The following is an 18,403-nucleotide window of genomic DNA, read 5'->3' as shown; positions in this document are numbered from 1 at the left end:
TATCTTCCCCTTTCTCCCTTGCTTTTCGCTTCCCTTCTTTCCTCAGCTACTTGTAAAGCCACATCAGACAGCCACTTTGCTTTCTTGCATTTCTTTTTCTTTGGGATGGATTGAGTTGCTGCCTCCTGAACAAAGTTACGGACCTCCGTCCATAGTTCCTCAGGCACTCTGTCTATCAGGTCTAATCCCTGAAATCTATTCCTCACCTCCACTGTATAAGGGATATGATTGAGGTCATACCTGAATGGTTTAGTGGTTTTCCTTACGTTCTTCAATTTAAGCCAAAATGTTGCAAGCAGCAGCTTATGATCTGAGCCACAGTCAGCTCCAGGTCTTGTTTTGACTGACTGTATAGAGCTTCTCCATCTTTGGCTGCAAAGTACATAATCAATCTGGTTTCGATATTGACCGTCTGGTGATGTCCATGTGTAGAGTCACCTCTTGTGCTGTTGGAATAGAATGTTTGCTATGATCAGCGTGTTCTCTTGGTAAAACTCTTTTAGCCTTTGTCCTGCTTCATTTTGTACACCAAGGCCATGCTTGCCTGTTATCCCGGTGATTTCTTGACTTCCTGCTTTAGCATTCCAATCCCCTATGATGAAGAGGACATCTTTTTTTGGTGTTAGTTCTCTAGAAGGTGTTGTAGGTCTTCATAGAACCGCATTAGGCATTATGGGGTACAAAAATGCTTGTATTAGGAAACACAAATTCATGTATTATTACACAACAAACCCATACAAATGTTGATATGCACTTTTAAGAAACATCTCAAAGTTTGGGGCAAACCAAATTTAAGATTTGAAAGGTTCTCAAAAGTTCAGGATTAACTGAATTGGAGATTGAAAATATGAGAAATATTATCGGATTTATCCATCTGTATGACCTATACACCCCTTCATGGATCACTGCCTTGTTGTGGCGAAGGGGCTTGCGTAACTCAGTGAAGCCATAAGCTATGCCGTGCAGGGCCACCCAAGATGGACAGGTCATGGTGGAGAGTTCTAACAAAATGTAGTCCACTGGAGAAGGAAATGGCAACCACTCCAGTATTCTTGCCAAGAAAACCCCATGGAATGTATCACAAGGCTAATGAACTTGAGCACACTCCGGGAGAGAGCGCAGGACAGGAAGGTCTGGTGTGCTATGGTCCATGGGGTCACAAAGAGTCGGACACGACTTAACGACTGAACAACAACAGCAACCATGACCTATACACCTGGGAGTAAGTCCCATTCAACTCCATGGGATTTACTTCCCAGTGGATGTGCATAGGATGAGACTGTTAATGTTTCTAAAAGCAAGTATGTTTTATAGATACTTCAGTGAGATAAAAATGCAAACAATTCGTGCTCTAGGTGACAAAAACAGGGGTGGTGGTGGTGGTGGTAGGAATTCAAGAGTTAGTACAATAGGTAAAATAAGTGTAAGTCTCCTTGAACCACCTTCTTCTAGGCCAACAGTATCCTGTTTCACAGCATACTTCCTTGTTTGAACAGGCGTTTAGCCGAAATCTGCTTCCTTGCAATTTCCAGCCGTTGGTTCCAGCGTTTGGTGTTCCTCAAACGCTTGATTTCTGAAAAATCACTGAAAAAAGCTTTTGGTTCGCAGAGATGCACAGGACCTGTCTACAGTGCAACATCTCTGATGGGCACATCTACTGTCAACAAAAAACACCACATCCTTGATGGGCCGTCAAGAAGGCAGGGTCCATGTGGCTGAGGACTGGGGCTGGTTCAACTGGTGTTGTCTGTGAGAACGGAAGTGAGATCTGAATGCAAGTTGAGGGCCTGAAGAGGAAACTGTTGTGGTTCAGAGGGCAGAAGTGGCAAAGCAGGAGTAGCCAAAGACCGTACAGCAAGTCCAGCACCATGAATGTGAGTCCACTTCGACTCTGAAGGAGGAAGGTGGTGGAGACGGGGATGAGGATGGAATCACAGAGCCCTTGGCTCCTGCCCCTGCTCTTGCTGTTACAATTCCCAGGTGAGCAATGGAGGAAAGTGAGGCAGAAATCTGACCTGCACCCTTGTGCCACAGGGACCCAGAATGGCCAAGGGTGCTCCATGTGGTCTGCGGAGTGACCCATCCCAATGGAATGAGGAAGAACATCGTTCTGGCTTTTAAGACACAATGGAGAACTTGGAAATTAGTATCTGACATCTGGTGGAGCTCAGACTGGGTGGCTACCTGCACTAAGGGCTTCTGAAATTTAGGGGAAGTTCTCAGCAGGACAGCAGTTCGAGACCCGAGTGCTGCGTGACGGAGTGAGCTCCCATCTTCAGTCCCAGCTCCTGCCAACCTAGCAGTTCGAAAGCAGGAAATTGCAAGTAGATAAATAGGTACCACCTCGGCCTCGTTCCGTGCACCTCGGTGTTCAGTCATGCCGGCCACATGACCACGGAAGCGTCTTCGGACAGCGCTGGCTCTTCGGCTTAGAAATGGAGATGAGCACCACACCCTAGAGTCGGACACGACTGGTTGGGGACACCTTTACTTTTTTTTTTTTTCAGAAAAATTATAAGGTAGAATTAATTATAAGGCAGAAGATCTGCTGTTCCAAGCAGCTAAGCGTCCCAGTAAGGCTATTGCTATGGTCCATGTGGCTTGCAGATTTTGGGACAACAGGAGAAATTTCTCTGTGAAGCATAGTGCCGGGGCTTCCTGTTTTCAGAAGTGACAAACTAACGGTAAGAAACAGGGCTGTGCAGCTTGCAGAAAAGAATTCTCCGGGACTCTGGCATCGGTGTCTATAGTGACATCATGGGGACATACTGTATGTTTTCTCTCCCTTATCACTCCCTTTTTTTCTTTTCTTTTTTAGGCACTGCAAATTCACCACTGCCAAATCCTCTCCATCCGGTGAACGGGATCCTGGGAGGATCAGTCTTGCTTCACGTAGTGGTACCCCCAACAAAAACGGTGTCTGAGATCGAGTGGAAATTTCAAGCCCCAGCAGGCTTGGCCCTGCTGATTGCCGAATTTGCAAATGGCAAGTTGGGAAGGCCCAATCCGAGCGACAGGTTTGGGCAGAGGCTGGACAGGGCTGGCAGGACCACGCTGCGGATCAAGGAGCTGGAGCTGGGGGACAGCGGAGTATTTCAGGCTCGTGTGAGGTTTGCGACGTCAGTGATCCTAGAGCAGGCGTTCAGCCTTGCTGTCTATGGTGAGGCATTCCCTGCCTTTGCCTAAATTGGGACTGAGCTTGGAATAGGATCCCCGCTGCTGACTGCAGCAGGACAAAAGCGTTTCTTCATTTGTGTTCTGCAGAGCCGGTGCCGACGCCACAGATACGCCACCAGCTAGTGTCCAACACTCCGGGTGGATGTAACGTGAGTCTACAGTGTCAGACATCCAGAAAGGAGGGCTTTGCTGTCTCCTGGAAAAGCGGGAAGCCACTCCAGGCCTTAGAAGAAGTCTCGAACAGGTACCAGCTCTCCGATAATTGCACGACCCTCCACCTGTCCTGGCGGCCCAACGCCTCGGACTCCACCATCACCTGCCTGGTCAGCAATCCAGCTGATCTGAAGAACGCCTCGTTTGACTTGCTCAGCGTCTGCAGGAATGAAGGTCAGGTAGATCACAGCCCCAGCGTGACTCTTTTTGTGATGTAGTATTAGGAGTTCTGGACAATTTTCCTCCGTATCCTGGTGCCCAGGGAACCATTGGTGAAACACCGTGTGTGCATGTGCGTGTGTGTGCGCGCGCGTAGTTATTTCACCTTTTAATCTAGCTGAAAAACAGCCTCGAAGTCCTTCAGGGCAATCCATTTGTTGTGCCTGATGGAGTTCCTTCTTCCCAGGTGCACAGAACTGCAGTCATAGCCTGCCATCACTATCTGCTGGCAAGACAGAGCAATAGGGACTCATGCATACTGGGAAATTTAGCTGAGGTGTCGAGTTCTAATCCTGCTGGTTTGCAGTCTTTAACTGCCCAATTCGCCACAAAATGACTTAACGTACTGTTTCTTAGTAAAGGGATTTAGGCATTAAGACCAGGAAGAAAAAGGCCTGTTGGGAGCATCAAGGCCTCCAAAGGGGAACCACCATTCCAAAAATGGGTCTGGGCTGCCTTTGAACTGGGTACGCCTATTGGGAACCTTTTAGAAAAGAAGCGAAGGCAAGGCACAGACAGGCTGGGTCAGTGCGTGAGAAGTGAAAGCCGAGATCTGAAGGGAGAAATGAAACGTTTGTGCAGCGATGAGAGAAACGTAACCAAGGGAGAGGGAGAGCTAACAGAAGAGGCTTTTAAGAAGCTAACTTGGGTGTGGGCCCCCTTATGCCTGCCAGATGTTTTAGACTACAACTTCCACCATCCCGAGCCAGAGTGGCCAATGTTTGCGCAGAAACTTTACATTAAGTGGGCGTTTGGTCGTTGTTGTTCAGACGATCCCGTTACACACCAGTGCTGTTTTACTTTCTAAGCCTAAAGGGCCCATTGTGGCAGAAGCTTCACTAGGGGGGAGCTATACCATCTACTCTGGATGCCTCATATCTTGGGATGCAAACAGCCCAGCCGTAAGCAGGCGTCTCCACACGACCCACCAGGCGCAGTGGGACTGACTCCCAAGGAAGCCACCCAGCACTGGACTGCAGTCCAGAAGTGGCCAAGCAGGCTGAGGCTACCTGCTGGGGAAGGGGAAAAAGGCACTCTGCCTGTACATGCTCACAGGCCCCGCTTGTTACTGCCCACAATTAATCCCTGGCTAAAATTATTCTTTCCAGGGATCCCAAACCTGCAGTGGGCTCTCTGCATGTGCAGTTCTACACACAGAGGCCTTTGCAGCAGGGCTCTCCAAATGTTCTGGCCTACAACTCCCATGATCCCTCACCACTGGCTATGCTGGCTGATGGGAATTGTAGGCCAAAACGTCTGGAGGGCCACAAGTTGCCCACCCCTGCCTTGCAGTGAAGTCAGGGCAGAGGGTGCTACTGCAATCCCCCCCCCCCCGCCACACACACACACACACACACATACACACATCATTCTCAGACATCTCAAAGGTATTATGGGTCGATGGTTGCAAGCATCACAGTTCAGAGGGGAGCCAAGTGTTTTGTTCTCCATGCAGCCCTATCAATATGTCAAAGTGTGTCCAGTTATTCCAGTTTAATGGAACTTGGTGGCCATCTGGTATGGGGCAGTGGCCAGCCAGTGGGAGGGGCTCGGTGTGTATCCGTGTGTATTTCCCCCCCAGCCCTCTGCCTGGTCTGAGCACTCTTTGTTTTTGCTCCCTAAAGAGGCACCCCCTTCTTCTTCTCTACAGGAGCACACAGCTGTTTCTCTTGGGTCAGGGTTGCCATTGGCGTGGGGCTCATGGTGCAGATTGCCACAGTCACATTTCTGAACATACTGGAAAGAAAAGACCGGGACCAATGCTGAGTTGGTGCAGATGGCTGGACGGGGCCATCCTGTCTTGCAGGTGGCCAGACGGGCCTCTCAACTTCTGGAGGCCTCCATTGAAGACGGAGTCTTTCTCCATATGGCGAGGAACAAGCTGACTTCCCCAACCAGAAAAGTGGACCAAAGAGGGCCCTGATTTGCATAACATTTGCATATGCAAATTTGTGTGTATAGGTGCAAATTTGGAAATAATAACTATTATTTCAACAGAAGTACAATACATCTCACCATCGTGGGGAAAACCATGGCCAGGGGACCTGTGTGCCCTACTGCTCAAGCTGCTGTCCCGGGGGTAACGGTGGGCAGGCAGCTTGGCCGAGCATTTGCTGATTCTTTAAATAGCTTGGTAGATTTCCTTTGCTGTTGTTCGTAGCTTTGTATTTTATTTTAATTGCTGTTTTAGTGCATTTTGTCCACTGCCCTGGGATTTGATCATGAAGGGCATGGTGAATAAATAATAACTTCCAGGCTCTGCTCATGGTTCTCTGACTTTAAACCAGACGAGGACTGGGCAGTCCATCAAATAGAGGATTGCCCTCTGCCAGCCCTCCAAAACAGAGGATTGCCCTCTGTAAAGGAGGGCCCCTGGCCACCCTAGTAGCAGGTATGGTGTTCATTTCGTCCTGATAACCCGGTGTGCCTTTCTTGCTGTCAAGGCTTGGAATTCCCCCTCCCCCTTAAGCACTGGGCTGCTCACCACCTTCTTTCCTTTTTTCAGGGGGTTCTGCTTGGCTGCTTTGGATCCCTGTCCATCCTGGGAACCAGGGCCTTAGCCGTGCCTCTCTCCGCCTTTGGCCACGACTGCGTGGCTCCCTGGCTCTGACAGCTGCTGCACACCTCTTTTTTGGTACCACTGCCTTGCTTCCCATTCCTCCTCCTCCTCCTCCGATGCTCTCGTTTCCACATTCACCCTTTCCACTGTCTCCTCCCTTGTCGTTCCTTCTTAATGCCTTGATCCACTGACTCCTCTCCCCGCATGTGGTCCTTCTCCTTGCTTGAATCCTTCCATTGCCCTTCCTGTCCTACCCTGGCTGCATCCTGTCCTGCCCTGGCTGCCCCTCCTGGGCCAGCTTCCTGGCAGATAGCTCTGCCTCGCATCTCTCTAATGCAACACAACCATCTTTGCACACACCAGGTTTTTCCCCCACAACTGTGGTCTGTGGATAAGGACCACGCAGCACCTCCCGATCAACGTCCTTGAAAGCAAGGAGACGGCATTCATCCATCCGGCCCTGAGAAATGATGAATAATGTGGCATCGCAGCAGCAACAGCTCACTGAACCCCCCCGCCGCCGCCGCCGCCACCGCCCCCGCACAAGGCAAGAGAGCAGCCGTGAGTGAGAAGATGTGGTCAGATTCAATTCGGAAACAGCTGAACGTTTCTCAGGTCGTTGTTGTTGTCTTGCAAATTTCACACCTTCGCTCTAAACATGCAAAGTACAGGAAGACGTTTAAGTGACGGCTCAAAGGGTGGCTGAGGGAGTCTCTCTGAAGGCTGCAGTGCCTATTTGCCTAAGAGGCAGCCTTACTGCAGAGACGGGGCCTTGCTTCCAACTGGGGATCTGCAACAAAATGTTGCAGCATGTACGTAGAATGCTTTGTGTTCAGGGTTCCAGATATTTTGTTCCTTCCCCCCTCGTTTTCCTTCCCCAGCCCCATCAGTCAGCATTCTGTTTCCATTGAGTATTCTAGGTCTTCATTAGGTGTCCCCCCGCCCCTCACACTTTTCCATAGAGGTTTCTTTGTACTTCTGCAAAACTTGGGGTTCCTCACAAGCCGGCTGATCCCTTCCTCTTGTGTGTGGATGGTTCCGTCTAAGATGCCACAGAGGTTCTGCTTTGACACGAGGAGGGGAGTTCCAGATCATCCTGCCTGACATAAAAGGGTCAGAACTAAGAGACAAAGAGCTGCTCACACCAATCTCTCTGGTATAAATGGAAAATACAGACACTTGAAAGCAGAAGGCTGCATTCCAGCTGGCCAACGGCCTTTTGTTAAAGCTCTGTCATGGATCTGCCATGAAAAGTCCTCCATGTGGCTGAAATTACTGATGAAAGTGAGCATTCCCCCCCCCCACACACACACACAAGCAGAAGTTGTCTCGTCTTGGAGCAGCAAGCCCCAGGCAATTAGGCATGTTGCACAGAAGGTAATTAGGAATCCAGATAATTAAATAAATAATAAGGTAACTGGGGCCAATGGAGAAGATGCAAGCAGGTTCACAATGAATTCTGGGTAACTAGCATAAAAATAATGGGCAAGATGATCCGGATGGTATCCAAAAATAAAATGGTCATATAAAGGCCCTGTCACTTGGGCCCAAAGTTTATTTGAGTAATGAAATTACAGGTGTGAGACTGTAATGTTCCAGGTCACAAGTGTACTCAGAGTTTTCACTTATCAATGAATGAGCAAAAAACATTGTGTAAGGTATACACATCAAAAAGTGTGATATACAATGTCTAGAAAAATGTAAAGGGTTAAGTTTAATTGGCAAATTTTGAGTAAGGACTTATCTTCTCAAAGGTGTACTTCAAAATTAAATGTATCTAGCCTGAAAAGTGTACATATAATGTTTTTTGAGGAGGGAATGTTTAATAACAATGAAATAATTAAGACTGTGAGCCCTAATTTATGGGACAAGGGATAATATTAGCTATGAGGTAACTTCTACACAAAAAGGGTATAAATATGTGCTGATTTTAGAATGCGGGGCCTTCTTAGAAGCTCACCAGGCCTGTGTACCTGTTAGTTGAATAGCCTATTCAGTACTGAATAGGGAACTTGGTACTTAGAATCAGACCTCCCCTTTTTAACATATTAAGACTAGATGTCTAAAACCAAGAAATGGCTAAGAAATTCTATTCCTTTTTAAGCTACTAAGATCTAAGGATCTTTAGCAGTGTGTTTTATGTCATTATATGCACAATATATTTTGACGTGATGTTATAAGCATATTTCTAATAAAAATGATAAACGGATCAAAAAAGATTTTCCTGTACTAATTCTTGTTAGCACAAAACCTGGATTGCAACCCACAAAACAATCCTAGGTGTACACTAGAAAAACAAAGCTGTAAGTGGCAAACAGGTAGCAAAATGCTCCCAACACACTGAACTACAGACAGATAGCTCAGACAATGTCCCTAAACTGTAACAGCTCAACAAGTTTACAGATTGAGCCAGTGCAGGCAGAAGTAAGCACCACAGAATTCAAGAGGGCTTGCTCCCAGGTAACTATGCACAGGGTGGCATACACCTAACTGTGCAATTGTGTTAGTGGCTTGTTCGATGTGGACGTTTGCGTTCCATGAGTTTCAGAGCAGCGTCCCCTCCTCTGAGTCTAAATGAGAGAAAGGCAGGATCGATATGGTCCGTGTGGGGGGTGTACGTGTGTGGGTCCTTTGGGTGTGTATCTCGGAGGGCTGTTGTGATGACCTCTTACATGTACCATGACATGGCGTGCATGCAGCTTCCAGAGCGGAAGGCTGTTTTGGGACACAACTGGGAAATGCTGGACGAGAAGAAGTGAGACGTGAGTGAGGAGCCAAGCACCTGAAGAGGACACTGTTGTGGTTAGGAGGGCCGAAGGCCAAACAGGAACAACCCAAGTGTCAGCCTGAAGGTCGTGCAGGAACAGCGCGTAACCAGAAGGTCCCACTTCAGCTGCGAGGGAGGAAGGAGGAGAGGAAGATGGAGTTGCCCAGTGCCTGCCAAACGCTTCTGCTCTTGGCTCTCCAGACCTCAGGTGAGGCAGGAATCTGACCTGAGACTAGGGGTGCTCAAGGAGGTTTTTTTGGTCTGCATTTTGAAGCAAACGGACATGACCCATACCTCCCAAACCAGCTTTCCTCCACCTGGTGGTCTCCAGACTATGAGACTACAAATCCCATCCTCCCAAGCCAGTTTGGACACTTGGTTCTTTGAGCCGCTGCCCAGAACTGTAGATGATGGGAAATTCATTTCTGGTAGTCTAATGAGGCTATTAAGGCCAATATGTGACCGGGATGATTATATCCTCCCCTGCGTAGCAGCAGTTTTGAGTTCTGCAGATAGATCCAGGACCCTAAAAAAACAGCAACCTTGCAATGAAATCAAATGTGATAGAACCGTCCAGGTAGGTGACAAGAGCTGCAACTCAATTTTTAAATGTTAACCAAACAAAGCGAACTGAACCATTTGTTTTTCTGACATAGGGGACCGGGTTGGAATCAATTCCAGTCAATCCAGTCCGCCCGATGTATAAGCAATTAAGCAGCAGGTTTGCTTGCCCCTTTGTTTAAGAAAAATATTATCCTCTTCTGTCCTCCCCCCATCCCGGGAAACAAAAACAAAATAGGCACTGGAAGTGATCCTCCCCCACAAGTGAGTGGGATCCTGGGAGGATCTGCTGGCTTTCCCATGAAGTTGTCCTCCGCAAGGGAAGAGCAGCACAGCATTAGGTGGGTCTTCCAAAAGGAGCATGGCTGGCTGGCCAGTTTGGGAAGGTGAATTCAGACACGGACGGTTGGTGTGGCAGCATCCCCATGACAGGTTTGAACAGCGGCTGGAAGTGGTTGACGGGGCCACGCTGAGGATCGAGGACCTGGAGATGGAGGACAGCGGCGAGTGTGAGGCAGAGCTGAGACTCAGGCAAGGGGGAATTCAATACCATGTATTCAACCTAGCCGTTTGTGGTAAGTAATTATTTTACCATCTTGTCATGCTTGTGGGAAAGGATGGCCATCATTTTTCCTACTGACAGAGCACAACCATGATGCATTTTTCATTTGCTTTAACAGAACCGGTGCCAGAGCCTCAGATAGTCCCCCAGCAGGAATTCACGGTTCCAGGTGGGTGTAATGTGACCCTGCAGTGTGAGCCATCTGGAAATGGGGAATTTAGCGTCTCCTGGAAAAGAGGGACCCCCCTAGGGCCTTAGAAGAAGGTTCAGACTGCTACCAGCTCTCCAATAACGGCATGGATCTCCGCTTATTCTCGTGGCCCAGCACTTCAGACTCCACCGTCACCTGCCTGGTCAGCAATGCAGCGGATCAGAAGAGTGTCGCCTTCGACGTGCTCAGCGTCTGCCAGAGCGAGGGTGAGTGAGGTTAGAAGCTGTGCGTGACTTTCGTATTCAGACAGATAACCCAGGGGGAAGCTGGGTTAGTGATTCATGAGGACATCAAACTGGGGGGATGTAATGAAACTTGTGTATGGCAGGAAAGAAGGCAAGTCTCGAGCGCCCAAGTCTTCCCCTCGGAAATGTTCAGGGGCACCTAGTGCAGTCCCAGGTAAGCAAAGGAGATTTCCGCTAATAAGGCTGGAGGATGTCTGAGCAACCGGTGTGGGCAGCTGTACTAGGAACCAGATTCAGACCATTAGAGCACTCTGGGGGGCAGCAGGGAGCTGGATCCTGCTTCACTAGGCCAGGACAGGACAGAAGGACAGGCTCCGAGCATTTATCCTGGGCCCAGAGATCTGGTAGCCTCAGACTTCCTGCCAAGCATTAGTGACACATCCTTATTCCCTTCACCCCCTCAGTAGAAAAACAAACACTCTATAAAAAAAAGGATGTTGGGATTACCGCAGCTGCAGAATTGGCTGATGTGCTCTGGATGAGCCCAGGTCATGGAGCAGGACGGGCTGAGAACAATTAGTGAATGTTGCTGATGGTCCCAAACCCCTTGGGTGAGCCTCAGGGTCATTCTTATCATGGTGGGTCTTGCGGTGCAAATAGCAGCTGTTGCCTCCTTGAGCAGACTGGAAAGAAGAGAACAGCACCAGTGCTGAACTGATGCCAGTGTTTGGAAGGGATCACCATGCCTTGCCTTGCCTTGACGAGTGGTCTGCTGGACAACAGATAAGAAACTTGAGTGATGCTCCCATAACCCTGGAGACCCAGGGTGGGATTGGCTTCTCATTTCCTCAATTGAAGGCTGGTAGGCCCTTGCAAAACTTGCAACCCCCCCCCCCCCACAATGTGGAAGTCTTGAACAATGTGCAAAGTGTGTCCTTATTGTGTTTATAGGGATATAAGCCTCCCTTGTCACCCTTCTCATAGAATCATAGAATACTAGGGTTGGAAGGGGCCTACAAGGCCATTGAGTCCAACCCGCTGCTCAATGCAGGAATCCAAGCCAGAGCATCCCTGACAGATGGCTGTCCAGCCTCGTCTTGAATGCCACCAGCGTGGGAGAGCCCACCACCTCCCTAGGTAATTAGTTCAATTATCATCTTGCTCTAACAGTCAGGAGGTTTTTCCTGATGTTCAGCCGGAATCTGGCTTCCTGTCACTTGAGCCCATTATTCCGTGTCCTGCACTCTGGGATGATCAAGAAGAGATCCTGGCCTTCCCTCTCTGTGACAACCTTTCAAGTACTCGAAGAGCACTATCATATCTCCCCTCAGTCTTCTCTTCTCAAGGCTAAACATGCCCAATTCTTTCAGTCTCTCCTCATGGGGCTTTGTTTCCAGTCCCCTGATCATCTTGGTTGCCCTCCTCTGAACCCTCTCCAGTTTGTCTGCATCCTTCTTAAAGTGTGGTGCCCAGAACTGGACACAGTACTGCAGATGAGGCCTAACCAGTGCTGAGTAGAGGGGAACTAGGACTTCCCGGGATTTGGAAGCTATTCTTCTATTAATGCAGCGCAAAAGAGCATTTGCCTTTCTTGCAGCCACGTCACATTGTTGGCTGATCTTCAGCTTGTGATCGACAACAATTCCAAGATCTTTCTCGCTTGTAGTGTTGTTGAGCCACGTATCCCCCATCTTGTAACTGTGCATTTGGTCTCTTTTTCCTAGGTGTAGAACCTGACATTTATCCCTATTAAATGTCATTCTGTTGTTTTCTGCCCAGCGCTCCAGTCTATCCAGATCACTTTGAATTTTGTTTCAGTCTTCCCAAGTATTAGCTATCCTGCCCAATTTTGTGTCATCTGCACATTTGATCAGCATTCCCTGCACCTCCTCCTCAAGTCATTAATAAAAATGTTGAAGAGCACTGGGCCCAGGGCTGAGCCCTGCGGTACCCCACTCCTTACCTCTCCCCAGTTTGAGAAGGTCCCATTGATAAGCACTCTTTGAATCTGATTCTGTAGCCGACTGTGGATCCACTGGATCGTTGTTTCATCTAGCCCACTTTGAGCTAGTTTGCTCATCAGGAGATCATGGGGCACTTTGTCGAAAGCTTTGCTGAAGTCAAGGTATATGATGTATACAGCATTCCCACGGTCCACAAGGGAGGTGACTTGATCAAAAAATGAGATCAGATTCGTCTGGCAGGACTTGTTCTTGACAAATCCATGTTGGCTTCGAGTAATCACGGCATTGTTTTCAAGGTGCTTCCAGATGGATTGCTTTATGATCTGCTCCAGAATTTTCCCAGGGATTGATGTCAGACTGACTGGTCTGTAGTTCCCAGGTTCCTCCTTTTTGCCCTTTTTGAAGATAGGGTCAACATTAGCCCTCCTCCAGTCATCTGGCACTTCCCCCGTCCTCCATGATTTCTCAAAGAGAACAGAGAGCGGTTCTGAGAGCTCTTCTGCCAGTTCCTTTATCACTCTAGGATGCAGTTCATGTGGCCCTGGAGATTTGAACTCATTCAAAGTATGAGGTGTTCCTTGACCATATGCCTGTCGATCTCAAGCTGCAATCCTGCCCCTTCAGCCTGTACTTCGCCTTTGCCAGGGGGGTCATAGACCCTCTTTTGGGAGAAGACTGAGCCAAAGTAGGAATTGAGCACCTCTGCCTTTTCTTTGTCATCTGTTATCGTTTTGCCATCCTTATTTAATAGCTAAACCACCATTTCTTTCCTCTGCCTTTTACTATGCACGTAGCTGAAGAAAGTCTTTTTGTTGTTCTTAGCATCCCTCGCTAACCTCAGCTCGTTCTTAGCTTTAGCCTTCCCAACGCCATCCCTGCAATTCTGTGATACCTGCCTGCACTCTTCCTTTGTTGCTTGGCCTTCCTTCCACTTCCTATATGTGTCCTTTTTTGTTTTCAGGTCATCCCTAAGCTTTTTGTGAAGCCACATTGGCTTCTTCTGTTGTCTTCCACCTTTTCTTCTTGTTGGAATTGTTTGTGATTGTGCCTTGAGAATTTCCTTTTTTAAAAGCTCCCACCCCTCTTGGACTCCTTTTCTCGTTAGCGTCGCTTGCCATGGGACCTTACTGATCATTGTTCTGAGTTTATTAAAATCAGCTTTTCTAAAATCCAGGGTACGCGTATGACTACACTCAGCTTTTGCTTCCCTTAGAACCAAGAACTCAAGTGCAACATGGTCACTTTCCCCCAGAGTTCCTGTAACTGCTACTTTATCCACTAAGTCATCTCTGTTGGTTAGGATCAAGTCAAGGATAGCCGATCCTCCAGTTCCTTCCTCTACTTTCTGTAGGAGGAAATTATCCGCCACACAAGTCAGGAATTTCCTGGAGGGGTCATGTTTTGCAGAATTTGTCTCCCAACAAATATTGGGGAAATTGAAGTCCCCCATTACTACTACATCATGCTTCCTTAAAACATTGGCTATTTGCTTTTCAAAAGTTTCATCCTCATCTTCTCCTTGATTGGGTGGCCGGTAATAGACTCCGACCACCAGGTTCCTTTTATTCTTTGCTCCATTTATTTCGATCCAGATGCTCTCAATGGGGCTACCAAGCTCATCCTCCTATATTTCTGTGCAGAGAGATGTATTTTTCACATACAGTGCAACCCCACCTCCCTTTCTGTGCCTCCTGTTCTTTTTGAACAAGTTATATCCTTCAATTGCTGTATTCCAGTCCTGAGAGTCATCCCACCAAGTCTCAGTTACACCTATCAAGTCATAATTTCCCTCCTGTATTAAGAGTTCAAGTTCGTTCTGTTTGTTTCCCATACTCTGGGCATTAGTATACAGACATCGAAGGCCATGTGCTTCATAGTCTGGCTTTCTTCCTACATGTGTCTGAAGACTATTATTGGGCGCTATCAGAGCTGCTCTCTCAGTTGCAGTGCATGCTCCTACGTCCATTGTTACCCCCAACATTACATCTCCCTTCCCCGTAGGATTCAGTTTAAAGCCCTCCTGATGAAGTTCTTCATGCTGTGGCCAAACACATTCTTCCCATCCTTTGTGAGTGCAACCCGTCCCTTGCCAACAGCCCATCATCCAGGAAGTATAGCCCGTGGTCCCAGAATCCAAATCTCTCGCACCAGCACCACCTTCGTAGCCAGTCATTCACCCGGAGTATTTTTCGTTCCCTTTCTATCCCTCTTCTAACTACTGGAAGGATGGATGAGAAAACTATCTGGGCCCCAAAGTTCTTGAGTTTCCTTCCCAGAGCTTCAAAGTCTGACGTGATTTCTTCGTAGCTCCGCTTGGCGGTATCATTTGTCCCCACATGGATGAGAAGAAAGGGATACCTGTCAGTGGGCTTCATGAGTGCAGGCAACCTTTCAGTCACATCTCTAATTTGTCCTCCCAGGAGACAACATACCTGGAGAGTCCACGGGTCTTCGCGACATACTCTGGTTTTGATCCCACGCAGCAAGGAGTCTTCCAGTACTACTACTCTTCTCTTCTCGTTGTTGTAGGCCTTGGTTTCATTACCTCTGCTTGACTGCCCTTCAGCCTCTTGCTCACTTTCATGCAGATTCCCCTGTGATTCTTCCTCTGCAGGCTGTCCTCCAGTCTCATCCGCAAGTACCTGGAATCGGTTCCACAGCTCCACTGCTTCCACTGGTGCAGAGTGGCATCTAGTTCTTCTTCTCCTAACTGTCACCCTTTTCCAAGCAGTATCCTCTACTCCATTTTTCCTCCCCTCAGCATTTCCCACTTCTGCCTCATCTTGCTGTTGCTCTTCAAGCTTCTGTCTTCCCTTTGCTGCTATAGTTCCCCGGTTCTGTCCAAGAACTCTTTGTGTTCTCTTATTCACCGGAGGGTCGACAGTCGCCACTCCAGTCCACTTACTTTTTCTTCCAGCAGCGTGATCAACTTGCACTTGTTGCAGGTGTCGGCCATGTTGTTCTCAGGCAAGAAAACAAACATGGCACACACCTTGCAGGTCACCACCACTGGAGAGTCCTGTCCGTCCATTGCCTCTTTTCCCTTTTTGTGTCTAGCTTTGTGATTGTTCTAGACTAGCCTGTTCCTCTACTCAGTAGAGGTTCTCTCTTATAAAATAGGCACTGCAAGCGATTCACTACAGAATCACCAACCCCTTGCCCCATTTGTTTGGCTTCCTTCTGTCTATTACAAAACGGTGCTCTAAGTAACCCACCATCACAGAAGGGTCCCCAGGATCAGGTGAAAGGGATCCTTGGGAGATCCGTCTCACTTCCTGTTAATGGACCCTCAGCATAAACAGTGACTAGAACTGAATGGGACTTCCAAGAGAATACTGGCATGCCACATCAGTTTCCTGAATTCAGAGATGGAAAACTGGAGCGACTTAATCCAACAGACAGGTTTGGGCAGCGGCTGGAAATGGCCAGTGAGACCACGCTGAGAATCAAAGACCTGGAGATGGAGGACAGCGGAGTGTACGAGGCTCGTGTGAGGTTTGCCACAGCAGAGATTCAAACTCACTGTCTATGGTAAGTAATTATTGCACCAGCCTTCTGTTTGTTGTGGAACTGAGCATTGAAACGGACCCTGCACTGCTTTTCCTATACAGTTCCTGCCATCCGTAGGGGCAGAGATAACTTGAGCATTTTACACATTTTTAACAGAGCCAGTCGAGGGGTGCAGACTCTTCAGCAAGTATCCTCCAAAACTTCAGATGCCTGCAACGTGACCCTGGCGTTTCAGGTCTCTGGAAAGGGGGAATTTAACATCTCCTGGAAAAAGGGGAACCCTCCAAGAGGTTTAAGCAGAAGGTTCAGACTGGTACCATCTCTCCAATAATGGCAGGAATCTCTGTTTGTCATGGCACCCCAACATCTCAGGCCCCACCTTCACCTGCCTGGTCACCAATCCTGCTGATCAGAAGAGCATCTCCTTCAATGTGCTCAGCATTTGGCACAGTGAGGGGAAGTCAGACTAGACGGACTCGAGTATCTGTGTGTACTCTGCACAACAGGCTCCTACATACGTAACGGAACAATTAATAATGGCAATCCTGATGGGTAAGGCCTCAATGAGAGAGCCACTGGGACATGAACAGGAGAGAAAGGGATCCAGGAGAGACTGAGGGCCACTGTAAATGGGACAGGTCAGATCCAACCCAAGAACTGCGCTCTTTATGCAGACAACATGTTCAAAATGTTGACACTGTTAGTGTAGTTGGAATTATTTTTAATAGTGTATTTCTTATGCTATTTATATTGGTACTATATTTATATTGGTACTATAGCTGAAATTGTTTTTAATAGTGTATTTAAATGTGATTTTTAATATTTTTATGTGAACTGCTTAGCGACTGTATTATATTAAGTGGTATACACTGATTTACTCATAAATGAATAAATAAATCTCCATATATTGTTAGAAACATGTAAAAAATTCATATAACTTTTTCTATGCATTTCCTCCGTTAATAAATATATGCATTTTTGTAACAATAGGAGAGGTGCAAAAATGGAAGGATAATTGCATTCTGGTTCATGTATTAGTTTGGGAAATGCCAATTAGGTTGGTGTGTATTAAAATGCAAAGCAAACAAATTTCTTCCCCATTCCTAGTGTGTGTGCTCACACGTGTTTGCGCGCGTGCACGCGTGCAGGTGCATGCATGTGCACATTTCTCCTTCCCCCCCCCCTCTTCCCCTCTTCTTCCCTACAGGACCAAATGTCCTTCTCTCTTGGGTGAGAGTTATTTATTTATTTATTTATTTATTTTCATTTCTATACCGCCCAATAGCCGAAGCTCTCTTATTATCACTGCGGTGTTGCTTTTAGCACAGATCGCAGCCGTTGCCTCCTTGAACATCCTGAGAAGAGAAAAACAGGACCGCAGCTGAGTGACTGCAGTGGGCTGGAAGGAACCACAGTATCTTTTGTTGGAGATTTCCACCCCTGCAGTGGACAAAGAATGACAAACTTAAATGATGCTACTGTAATTCCATTGCTCTTACAGAATTATGTGTTGAATATTCAAGAGATGTAGCTGTGCACTTTGCACATGTTTTTAGTGAGGTCTTTCACCATCTCACACATTCGTACTTGCAAAGAAAGTGCCTCCATTCCTAAAGAGAGTCCTACCTCCCCTTGCTGTTGTTGTGCAATGTCCGAAGGAGCAAGGTGAGGAAAAAGCCCACTTCTTCAAGAGGAGGGCTCCATCGTGCCTCCCGGGAAATTCACTTAGAGCCACAGAAAAACCAATAAATTGCCCTGTAGGCTGTAAGTGCTGAATTTATTGTTTCCACTGATATATTGTTTTGCTCTCTCTCTCTCTCTCTCTCTCTCTGTGTGTGTGTGTGTGTGTGTGTGTGAATCTTCCATATTCTATAACAGGTGTTTTTGTTTAATTTCTTTATAGACTTCCTTTGTAGATAAGTTATTCTATAGTGAGTGGGGCTACATTAGCTGATCCTGCCCTGTGGCTGTCGAGCAAACTGTGTCAGAATACAATGAGGGTTCTGAATCAGGCCCCAGCCCTTACTAGTGGAGCTCATACCATAGGGAGCTCCTTCTCCAATAGGTATGTCCCCATCCTTTTGGGATCTGCAGATGCCCCATGTTCCCTCATTTACAGAGCGTAGATCATCTGGGGGTGCTGGGCAGAGCCTTGTCTGTTCTGGCCCCCATACTCTGGAAGCCCTTGCCTGGGGAGAATGGTTGGGCAACTGACAGGAGCCCACACCTTTTGCTGACACCTAAAAACGTTCTTAATCCTGCACAATTTCCCCAAACACTAATGGGATGGGATGCTATTATTTTATATTACTGTTTAGTTATATTTGACAGTTGGCATTTTTTACTTGCCTTTAATGACAGCATATTTTTTTATGATCATATATTTGAGTTATTAGTTATTGATGATTTACCATGCAATCCTATAAATGTCTACTCAGAATTAAGCCTGAGTTCAATAGGACATACTCGTAGGT

General features: G+C 47.5%; 1 protein-coding gene across 2 annotated transcripts; it reads left to right on the top strand.

Annotated features, from left to right (window-relative positions):
- Positions 1–1,811: 1,811 nt before the first annotated feature.
- LOC146334720 (SLAM family member 9-like) lies at positions 1,812–8,380 on the top strand. 2 transcript variants are annotated; one of them, XM_084824408.1, is made up of 4 exons: positions 1,812–1,980; positions 2,819–3,160; positions 3,265–3,564; positions 5,261–8,380. In XM_084824408.1, the coding sequence occupies exons 1-4, from the start codon at positions 1,920–1,922 to the stop codon at positions 5,374–5,376; spliced, it is 819 nt and encodes a 272-aa protein (XP_084680534.1). In that variant the 5' UTR covers positions 1,812–1,919; the 3' UTR covers positions 5,377–8,380. The 2 variants fall into 2 exon arrangements, with proteins under 2 accessions (XP_084680534.1, XP_084680535.1); XM_084824409.1 differs by having other exon boundaries at positions 1,828–1,980; positions 3,265–3,421.
- Positions 8,381–18,403: the final 10,023 nt, after the last annotated feature.

Source organism: Heloderma suspectum, chromosome 17 (genome assembly GCF_057233095.1).
Source record: "Heloderma suspectum isolate Gila_16-S chromosome 17, 16-S_ref, whole genome shotgun sequence".
NCBI lineage: Eukaryota > Metazoa > Chordata > Lepidosauria > Squamata > Helodermatidae > Heloderma > Heloderma suspectum.
This window is presented reverse-complemented; position numbering and strand designations above follow the sequence as displayed.

Coding starts and splice junctions, on each gene's coding strand:
- LOC146334720 (XM_084824408.1), top strand. CDS start 1,920: ATGAGGATGGAATCACAGAGCCCTTGGCTCCTGCCCCTGCTCTTGCTG. Junction 1,981..2,818: donor CTTGCTGTTACAATTCCCAG/GTGAGCAATGGA, acceptor TTTCTTTTTTAG/GCACTGCAAATTCACCACTG. Junction 3,161..3,264: donor GTTCAGCCTTGCTGTCTATG/GTGAGGCATTCC, acceptor TGTGTTCTGCAG/AGCCGGTGCCGACGCCACAG.